The 11,464-nt window shown below is 38.0% G+C and overlaps 2 protein-coding genes across 2 annotated transcripts; both read right to left on the reverse strand.

The window, feature by feature from the left end:
- Positions 1-503: 503 nt before the first annotated feature.
- LOC143532103 (putative mitochondrial protein AtMg01250) lies at positions 504-995 on the reverse strand. The gene has a single exon (XM_077027248.1). It carries the CDS (start codon positions 993-995, stop codon positions 504-506), a length of 492 nt encoding a protein of 163 aa, XP_076883363.1.
- Positions 992-2,828, reverse strand: LOC143532104 (uncharacterized). Its single transcript, XM_077027249.1, has 2 exons — positions 1,674-2,828; positions 992-1,120 (listed from the first exon to the last, which is right to left on the reverse strand). The coding sequence occupies exons 1-2, from the start codon at positions 2,826-2,828 to the stop codon at positions 992-994; spliced, it is 1,284 nt and encodes a 427-aa protein (XP_076883364.1).
- Between the last annotated feature and the right edge of the window lie 8,636 nt (positions 2,829-11,464).

Raw genomic sequence — 11,464 nt, forward strand, 5'->3', positions numbered from 1 at the left:
TTTCAACGTAAACTCGTTCCGCGAATAGTCGAACGGAACGATCTTAACACCCGTGTGATAATCCCGAACCACACAATCACGAGCAAAAGCTCTGATACCAATTGTAGGTTCCCAGCCGGATCTACACAGGAGTATCTCGTAACACGAGGGTGCGGAATCCCCACGTAATACGATACTAGCGTAAGATATATAATATGTTGAACCGAAACACAAACACACGTTACAATACTAATAAACACGATTGTATTGCAACCCTTCAACACGTGATATCAACCATCACTGACACGTTCGGCTTAAAAACCTTTTAAAAAACAAGCCGAAGTGAGGAATATATAATCCTCGACAACTTCGCCTAACATACTAGGCGAAGTTGTCATAACTTCGCTTGTGACCAAGTTCGCCTACATCACAGGCGAACTTGTGTAAAACCATATTCAAACCAAAACAAACAATCTAACACGATTACAGACACATACAAAACACAAGACACTGAACTACTGACATTATGCACCAACAATTATGACGACCCTACCCCCAATCGAGAGAGAGGACGCTTTCCACTTCGACAGTCTTGAATAAAAAACCTCAATAACCGGCGACCAACTGTTAACTCTATTCATATTAGCGCCCACTTTTAAACCAAGGTAAGTAAAAGGGATCAAGTCCGGGGAGCAGCCTAGGATATCAGCCATTCTACCCACTTCGTTACCATCCACCCCGCAACCATAAAGCTTAGATTTATTCAGGTTGATTTTTAACCCTGAACAAAGATGAAAACATCTAAGAATCGGAGAAAGAGATCTAGCATTGTCATCGTCCCACTCGCCAATGATCAACGAATCATCCGCAAACAACAGATGGGATATCATCGGACCTCCTTTCGGGACCTGGAAACCCTTAAAAAGCCCTTCTGAACACGCTTTCCCAATCATCGAAGATAAGGCTTCCATAACAACCAAAAACAAGAAAGGCGAAAGAGGATCCCCTTGTCTCATGCCTTTAGAACATTTAAACTCAAACGTGGGGGACCCATTAACCAAAACCGAGGAACTGGAAACTGAAAGAAATACCCCGAACCCAACTTCTCCATTTCACCGAAAACCCCATTTGGCTCAAAATGCTATCCACAAACTCCCAGTTAACGTTATCATAGGCATTTTCAAAATCAATCTTAAATAAAAAGACCTTTTTTTATGAATTTTTGCCTATGACACAATCTCGTTTACCACTAAAGGCCCATCCAAAATAATTCGATTCTTAAGAAAAGCCGACTGTGAGTCCGAAATAACCGAAGGAATTACCTTTTTGGACCTGTTCGCCACTACCTTGGATATAACTTTGCAAATGGCTCCCACCAAGTTAATGGGTCTATAGTCGCCAAGCCCAACCGGGTTCACAGATTTGGGAATTAGAGTGATAAAAGAAGATCCGCAACCCCTGTTAATCTACCCGGACTGAAAGAACGCTTGCAGGATGTTGAAAAAGTCATCTTCAAACAGTCCCCAGAATCTTCTAAAGAAAGAAAAATTAAAACCGTCCGGACCAGGAGCTTTATTCGGGCCGCACCCGAAAACCGCCTCCTTTAATTATTTTGTAGAGAAGGGAGAGTCCAACCAAGATCCATCTCCCTCATGGATCCTTTTAATGTTGAAGCATGTTAATTTGGGACGTACCGGTAAAGATTCTTGAAAACGTCTTTTAAAAAACTGGAAGACTTCATTCTTTATTAGCTTCGGCTTACTAATCCATTTCCCATTAACCTCCACCCCTGGGATATAATTTCTAAGCTTTCTTATATTAATGCAACTATGGAAGAAAGCGGTGTTTTCATCTCCTTCCAAAGCCCATTTTATCCTTGACTTTTGCCTAATATCTTTCTTACAAATATCTTCAATTTCCAGCAACCGTTTTTTCCCTTCGATCTTAACCCACCATTCTTCCTCATTAAGCTCTCTACTTTGCATAGTCTCTTCCAATTTGTGAATCTCCTCCAGTATTTTATCCGATTCGGCCCGTTCCTCTTCCTTTTTAATCTTCCACCAACTTCTAATTTCTACTTTGATTAACTTAAGCTTTTTAGTCAAAACGATATCCGGGTCTCCAACCTCATTAAACTTATTATAGGCCTTAATAACATCTTCGAAATCAGGTCTATCAAGCCAAGAGTTAAAAAACCTGAACGGCCTCGGGCCAAAATTGACGTTCCTACAAATCATGGTAATAGGACTTTGATCCGAAAGCAAGCCGAGGTGGGACCGAACCTCCGCTTCTGGCCAGGAATTAATAAATTCTTGGCAAGCCAGAAACCGATCGATTTTGCTAAGCTTATCACCTCGTTTAAACGTAAACGAAAACCCTTTCATAATGTGTTCTCTTAGGCCTGCCTCAAAAATGAAATCATTGAAATCCCTAGCTTCCAGAGCATCAAACCGAGAGTTTCGTCTTTCGTTAGGCCATCTAACAGCGTTGAAGTCTCCCATCAATAACCAGATTCCCGGATTTGACGCTATAAGAAGTAAGATCTTTTCCCATAACTCTCTTTTTTTCCTTCTACCTTGGGGAGCATACACATTCAAGAAATTGCATAAAGAATTGTTGCCTTTAACAGTCCCTTGAATGAGAAGAAAATTAGGATCTTTAATAGTGTTCTGCATCTGAAAGCAACCACAATCCCAGACACTATTGAGCCCCCCAGATCTGCCCGAAGAACTAACCCAATCGACCCCAAAAGCCGAAGTGCCCCAGAGCTTAGACCCTTGGAAGTCATCTAAGTCTTTCAGAAAAGTTTCTTGTAAATCCATGAAAGAAATAGATTCTTCCTCTTTCATCTTTTTTAACCAATCCAATTTACGATCCACCCCGACCGTCCCTAGCCCCCGGATATTAACTGAGAGAAAATTCATTGGAGCTCGACTTCAATACCTTCTTCCAAAATTAGCTCTTCCACCTCTTTGTTGAAACCAAACAAATTCACTCCAATTCGATCTCCAACAGTAATAGTGGCTTCAACTTCATTACCATATCCAGTGACCATACTGTCACCGTATTCTTTATCGTTCTCCCCTTCAGTGACCATTCCCCCCAAATCGATGCCTTCTCTGATTGCCTCTCCACTCGGACCAGATGGGCTTTTAGTGTTCAGGTCTACAGGATCTTTACCCCTTTGCTGGTTCTCAATAATCAATTCACTAGAAGAGGCCGAATTGTTAGGCAAATCCAAGCCCAATAATTCGTTTAACCCAAAAGGGTCATCACTTCTGGGCCTTTTCCTAGCCCGTTTATTTTCAGCTGATAAAGACAAATTATGGGAATAAACTGGGTCCACTTTTTTTCTGCTTTTAATTTTCTTTTTCCCACCATCTTTTCTTTGAGGTGAGCTGTTAAAAGCATTAAAGTTGAAGTTTTCCAAGAACCCATTACCACTCTCATCATCATTACTAACCCTTTCCCCATGCATAATTTTTGATACTTCCCCATGCATAGAGCCCTCTTCCACTTCCCGGTCATCCCCTTCAATATCCGGCTGGCTCGGACCCTTGTCCGTAGCCGGCGACGTCCCCGAGTTCAAATCAGCACTTCCGGTCTCTGGTCTGCCCACTTTTCCAACACCTTCCGGCACCCAAGACCCTGATTCCTCAGTGATCCACACACTGAACTCATTATCCTTCCAACATATCTTAATCTCATCGCGTATTTCAACCCCGTCTTCCACCATAACCCCTAACCATCCCACAGAAAGATCCCCATCATCCAATTGGGGGTCAACATGATGGACCACTGAACCCATCTTTTCTCCGATGGCATCATACACCTCCTTTAACGCCAAATGTAGTGGAACACCAATGATTTTCAACCACACAATTCTTTCAAAAGGAGTCGTTTGACCATTCCATATTTCCATAGCCGAAAACCATCTTCCCCAATTACCGGTTTTTAAAAAAGAAGATGCATTCACAGGATCTTCAAAAGAAATAAGAATATAGAAACCACCAATATATCCACACCGAAAAATCCATCTTCCTTTAACAGAAGATTGATTTTTTTGAGGGTTTCAAAGTTAAGAACCCTACCCACCACGGCTCTTCCAAACACTTCCTTGAAAGCAACTTTCTCTGGATCCACCTTTATTACTTTCTTCTCATCTGCTCTTCTTTCTTCCTTGTTATTGTTCAACAGTTTGTCTTTATACGAAATATTCCCCACAACAGTTGGCTCACCAACGACCTTTTTCCCTGCTGATTTCTGAACTTTTTCAACCCCCTCTCTAACCGGATTTGGCTTAGCTTGATAACAACGACCCTCGAAGTTCTCAACAGCAAACTTAGCAATGTTCACCTTCAGTTTGTTCTTCCCCATCGTAATCTTCCGTAGTATTCTTTGCAAGTCCAGGCCATCATAGACATTAGCAAATGAAACAAAACCAAACTGTTGGCCCGATAGATCCCTCTTTCTAGAAATATAAACTCCCTTCACCTCCCCATAATCCCCAAACACCTACGCTATTTCTTGTTTACTACATACCTCCGGTAGGTTTGTAACAAAGAATTTGGTTATTTGACGCCTCCTGCGCTCTTCGTAATCGTCTTCCTTGCATGTCTTCCTTCTTTGCTTTCCCCCTGCCTTTTGCCATTCCTCCAAAGAATTTTTAGTTAGTTTGGCTAATCCTAGGCTATGAAGATGTCATTAATGTGCACAAAGTATCAATATTATACTCCGTAATTTAACTAGTAGCTAGTTACAACTTACGAATATGTTGTAACCTATTCTGGAGCTCATGACACATATTGTTAGTCTGTTTTCAAATATGTTACAAACTTTTTTTTTTCACTTCAATGTATCTCATTAAACATTACACCACGGTACCATTATCGAAACAGAAGTCAAACAGACAACAAGCTGCGTCGCTTATCCATTCATTTCTCGAACTCTCCGTTTTTCACACACACACATACGTATATAAATCTGATTTTTACTTTTTAATGAATGTGCTTTATGCTTAGATTATTCTACATTAAAGAAAGTAGCTAGTTTTTTTTAGTTTTTTTTTAACGACCAACAAAAAAAATTATTAATATAAATTCTAGCTAAGGAGCTAGAATACCACCAAGAACAGCCATCGTACATCAGACCCCGCATTTACAACAAAGGCTTACCACCTACGAGATAAACGAGCTAATACATGAATTATATTCGAAATTTGCACCAATCCTCCCACAATAACCCACTCTTTTTATATCTATTCTTTATCCAAAGAAAACCCATCGCTTTGATTTCTTCCACCAAATCAGTCACGTGTATTGGAGTTCCATTGTGGTCTTGTGGACTAGCGCATTACGTTTCTTCCAAATACACCAAACTGACACAAAACACACCGCATGGAATACTTTAGCTTTGTCTTTAGGAAATGTTGAAAACTTATACAATTCCACCAAATTCCGCACTGAAAGCATAAATCGAAGGGACCTTACACCATTGTGATATGATGCTACAAACCGTTTGCGCTAGGCCACAAGAAGTAAACAAGTGATCTACCGACTCCTCCTCCGCATCACACACCGGACACAACAAAGGCCCAACCGACACATGAGTTAATTAGTTGTTGATGAAGATTGAAGAGAAAGAGAGATCGATATACCGAAAAGTAAACCAATCGATTAATAAAACTCTGTGACTCTAGAGATCGACACATCGCCACAAACAAAAGACCGAAAGCTACATGGATGAGACCGAAGCACTTAATATTGTGGTCTCTACCATGATTTCTTTTTGGCAAAGCAGCATAGATTTTGACATCATATATTTCAGTATATATAATATACTCAATCATGTCTGCCATGAAATCATATATCCAAAAAGATTTAGCATATTAAACACGGAAGAAAAAGGTGTCACACCCCCATTCTAGGCCTAGGAGTGTGAGTCACAGTTGGTATCATGTTTGCAATTAAATCAGAGTAGCGGGTTATAGCGGAAGTCTTTATAAAACAAAGGATCGATATTATAAAATATTTACATTACAAAAGAACGAGACGAAAGTCTCGTTTAAAGTTTAGATGTTTATATGTTTTACAAAACCACCATATTTTAATATGTACACAAAATTATCCGAGCCATCGGATACTTGAGCTTCTTCGTTTTGCAAGCTCTATTCCTGATTACCTGCAAAATGTTAATTAAATACGTCAGCAACGAATGCTGGTGAATATGCTGACGCTAAAAATATTTTCTTTACTTAATCACCCCTCGAGACCCGTAAGCCTCGGCCCATCTTGGCTTAGAAATAATCAAGTTAAACAATTATCATAAACTCGAGTCTCTACACTAGGTCACCTCAGCAGAACACCGCAGCGTTCCGACATACTTAGGTACCATAAATATACACAAGGTCATTCTCACTCGGACATACTTTGGTCCGGACCATCGTGGCTGCAGGTCGTGACCAGGCGTGGTGCGATGTGCCCATCGCATACCACATATGTAAGGATCCAGACAAACGTATATCACAGCCTGAGGGCTAGGTTTATACTCTTATTTATAATGGTTTTAGAGACACGTAGCCTCATGTAAAGTTTTACACATAACACGTTTGTTTGTTTGAAAACCAGTTTGTAAAAGTGGGGCGTATTCACCTTCAACTAGGATCAGCTTCCAACACCGTCCGTTAGTTCTCCTTCGCTATCTCGCACCTATAGTACGAGTATAACATTCATTAGTCGGATACACGATCCGGCTTTAAGACCTATAGTCTTATTTATCTCGATGAACCTTTAGTTCATTTATTTTACTTTAAAACTTTTAGTTTAAAAGTAACATTTGATAAACCTTTAGTTTATAAACCCGACGTTTCTTCTTTATTAAAAAACGTATTCTTTTTCTTATTATTTAAGTATACTCATTATACTCAAATAATGTATTCATAACAAAGAATATCTATATATATATATATATATATATATATATCTATATATATATTATCTTTCTTTTCTTTATTTTCTTTGTTATATCATTCTTTGTTTATCATCGAGTATAACTTCGACTTGGGTTAAGCCGTTATAATATTTTATTATTATTTTGGTCGGGCATTATGCCTACCTTGCTCGGCTTAGAAATACTCTCAACACTTGGGCAGCACTTCGACGTCGCTCAATCAACACTCATGTCTTGCAAAACTCCTACCCTCCACTTGGCACGCTTTTCGAGACACCGACACACTTGGCACGTACTTCGAGGAAATTCTCCGGGTCGTCGGGCATCACTTCGGGATGGCACGGAAATCGAGGTAATGGGCACGGAAAATGAGGTTTCGGGGCACGTTTATAGAGGCGGATCGATGGCACGCACTTCGAGGTAGTGAGAGAAAGCTAGAGAGAGAGTAAGTGTGTGAAAATAAGGTGTGAGGGATTTATGCTCGTGGCTGCCCTATTTATAGTAATTTTTGGATCCCATCGCGGTATGCGATGAGTCACTTGGAAGCCTATCGCGTACCGCGATATAGGCTTGATGACGCAGACACTAGACCTGCCACGTGTTGACACGTGGCAGGCGTTGTGACGCATGGCACCGCGTGGCAACACATGGCACACGTGTCACAACCTGTCAGGCCACGTCATCGCGTATCGCGATGACGTTGGCTCAACAGCGGTCGGGTACCGCTGTTGACTTCTTCTAGAAGTTTGACCAAGCCCCATCGCGGTACGCGATGGGCTTGTCTTTTGTCCCGTCGCGTATCGCGAAAGGACAAGAAATCAGAATTTTCATTTTGGTTCCTGGAGTTTGGAAATTGGCAGAATTGGTCCCTATACTTTGGGAATTTGACATTTTTTGCCCGAATTTTACGTGATGTTACAAAAGGTCTTATGCATTATGCAACTGATCAATGTATGTTAGTCTCATAATTGTTAACCAAGTTTGAGTCAAAAGTGTATTGATTAGAAAGTATGTATATATAGTGTCTGTTATGCATTATTAATAGGTTAGGAACTTATTATATAAGGACTACAAATTAGATTAGGTTGTGTCGCTCATAAAAATGACGTGTCTGTTCATCATCGGACTATATATATGTGGTGCTCATGTAAAGATAGTGATGAAGTTTTGGAAGCGATCAATGGCTCAAGAAACTCATGATTAACAAAAACGAATAAACGAACCAAATGTTCAAAGAACAATGTTCTTATAATATCAAACTTAATAAAAAGCTAAATAAACAGTAAACCATTGATCTCAACTTATAGTTGGGAATCATAACTAAACTTGGAAACCAAATAAGATAAAAATAGAAAATTCAAATATATATAAAAATAAAAGATATCTGAGATAATCCTGCATCAGATTAAGTTCTTGATCGATCAATGAGAATTGTGTTTTAGGGTTAATTTATCCCTTTATGAGAATTGTGGTAAGTGGGAAATACTTCACCAACCCGCAAAGCAACGACATCCATTAAGTATTAGAAAAATCAAGTGTGGTGCGGCGATATCTCACAAATAAGTAGATGATTCTCCAAGGGATGAACTAGGGGATCACGGTATTCTTAAACATTTGTGTTCCCGCACATTACCAAATTAGCCTTCGATTGGATATTATCGAGCATTTTTACTATTTAATTATATTTTTAGGTTGTAACTTTTTACTTTTATATCAGTTAATTTTTTTATTTTAATAAATCTAATGTGAAACATGAAATATAGTTATATACAAATAAATTTTGAAAGTAAATTGAATTGAAACATGTTGAATGAATGGGGAAATTCAGAAGGTGTCACCTCCAAAAAAAAGGAAGAAATGGTGAAAATGCGAAGAATTGTTAGGTGGCAGCTTGGCGTTGATGTGATGAAAATAGTGAAATCGGGACGACTCTATGTGCCCTAACAAACTTTTTAGTGCTGACAAGGGACAGTTTTCGTTTATTAATCATAATACGTTAGAGAAATAATTTGTCACAAGCCCAAAAGAATATTGTTGTTATATATTTCTATTGACTGAGTGTGAAGCTTTATTGAGGACACATAATAAGTCGTCTAAAATTAACAAGTTACAGTTTTAACCAATATACTTTGTTGGATGTTTTCGCAATTCGATAAAAGGTAAAACAAAAGGTGGATGGATGATTTGATTTGGGCTGTTTATCCTCAATGGGGTGAATTGAGCCCAAATGGATGTACGTGGTTCTTATTGGGCTTTAGACTTCCCCAAATGCTTAAAAATAAGGTTAAAATTTATGTGCAAGATGATTATATAAAGTTATAATCATTGTGTGGTGTTCAAATCTTCAAATCTAATAGTTTAGTTTTGAAATTTGTATCTTGTAATCAATATATATTAAATATTTAGAAACTTGGAATTTTACATATCCATGTAAAGTGTTGAGGTGAAAGATTGTACGTCATTGTGCCATGTGTCATCATTTTCATAGATGCAAAGACAGTTAAACACCATTACGTAGAGGTGTTAAGGACGGAAGCGTTAGCGAATTGACGGGTGTTAAAGGAAAAGACATGGATGTGTCAATCAAATGAAGCCATATGGCCATTATTGGCGCTCCCATAGCCTTCCACCACACATGATCTTAGTGGCCCGGGCTTATGTAGATTTGCCGTGAGCCAATTTAGTTTTGCCAAACTTTTTAAAATGGAATTTAAATTATTGAAATGATTTTTGGGTTTCCAACATATGTTTTTACCTAGAGTAAAATAACATGATTTATACATATAAACAAAAAAGGCTGATCAAGATTCGAAGTAAAAACTAGCTCCAGTTGATAAGTGTAGTTTTTATTAATTCACTTACACATGTATTTTTCTTACTAATATTAACAAAAATTATGTTTTCTTGTGTTAGTCGACACCCCACTCTACTCTAGTTTTGTAAACTAATATGAAACCATCCTTTCCCATGTTTTATAGGTCCCGTTTTGTGTATACTAGGTTCAAATGAAACTGAAAGAACCTAATTCAAACAAATACTGACGGTTTGTTTGATTTTGCGTAAACGAAACATTTGGTTACCTTGATTTTACATGTAAATAATAATTAAAAAAAAAGATAAAACCAAGTATTATAAAGATTTGATAAATAGTGTAAGCTAGATATTTAGCCCAATTTTACAATATCCAATTAGTAATTAACTAAACGAGGTTTACACCCAAACTTATTTTTCTTAGCCTACATTTTTTTAAAGGTATATTGGTTATTATTAATTAAAACTATCGTCTTTTGGTCAGTGTTGGTTCCAACTAACGAATTGGTTGCTAATGATCACAACTTTTAACGTATTTGTTCTTAACGGTCAGCGACTAACATAATCCTAAAGTCGTTAGTTGCAGGTCGCGGAAAAACAATTTTCGCCGGAAAGTCTTTTCGCAGAAAAACACCACCTAAACACCGCCACAGCTACCAATTGACTCACCGCCAACCAACCATCACCACTTGAGCACCATAAACTGATTCCGACGAAATCAAGCGGTTTTTAAAAACTCCTAAACCGAAATTTCGCTTTTTGTTTAAAAGCGCTATTTTTTCACTTCCCTTCAAATGATAGAGTCAATAAATTATTCTTTAGATATTCAATATGAACGGGTCATGTATTTCACACGTTATTGATTGATGTCGTACAAACAATTACAATTGTTCTCTTTTTAAGATTGTTGATTTAACTAAAAAGTTAAAAGTAGTAATACTAATTATAATAAAAGTTAAAAGAAACATAATAATTATAATAACAATAATATTGATATTGATATAAATAATAAGTAAAAGAAACATGAATAAGAACATTTTTACTACCAACTAGTAATTTACCCGCGTTTTGCGCGGCTTCCGGGTGTTGAGGCGTTAACTCGACTTGAATTCGGTCATTTTTTGTTACATTCATTACACTACCAGCACATAAACAAAAACAAAAAAAATATAAAAATCAAAGAGGTCTAATGGGGTGATGTCGGTCGGTAAAACTCGGCCGTTGGTAAAACCCAAGCGGTGTCGGTCCAGCGTGTTGAGGCAGTAAGGTTATGCAAATTTGGGGTGTTTTCGACATGCTCATTACGCTTTTGGTTACATTGTTACGGTGACAGAACAAAAACAAACACAAACAATATAAATATTGATGCAAGGTGGTGTCAGTAGGTAAAATCGAATGTTGGTGAAACCCGAGCAACGTTGGTCTCGGGCGTTGACGCGGGTGAGTCTACGTAAAGTTTTCGATTTCCATGATCTTCGTTACGGTATGGTAACTAAAACAAAAAAATTCGTTCGGTTACATTGGTTACGGTACCAGAAGTAAAGCAATATATATATATATATATATATATATATATATATATATATATATATATATATATATATGATAAGCGAAAAAACACAATGATGTGCGAAAAGACACAATGACGAAAAAAGACACAATGATAAGCGAAAGACACAATGGTGTGCAAAAAGACACAATGGTGTGCGAAAAGACACAATGATGA

This window comes from Bidens hawaiensis, unplaced genomic scaffold, assembly GCF_021521415.1.
Source record: "Bidens hawaiensis isolate Kalapana, Puna unplaced genomic scaffold, B.hawaiensis_p1.1 tig00009343_1, whole genome shotgun sequence".
NCBI lineage: Eukaryota > Viridiplantae > Streptophyta > Magnoliopsida > Asterales > Asteraceae > Bidens > Bidens hawaiensis.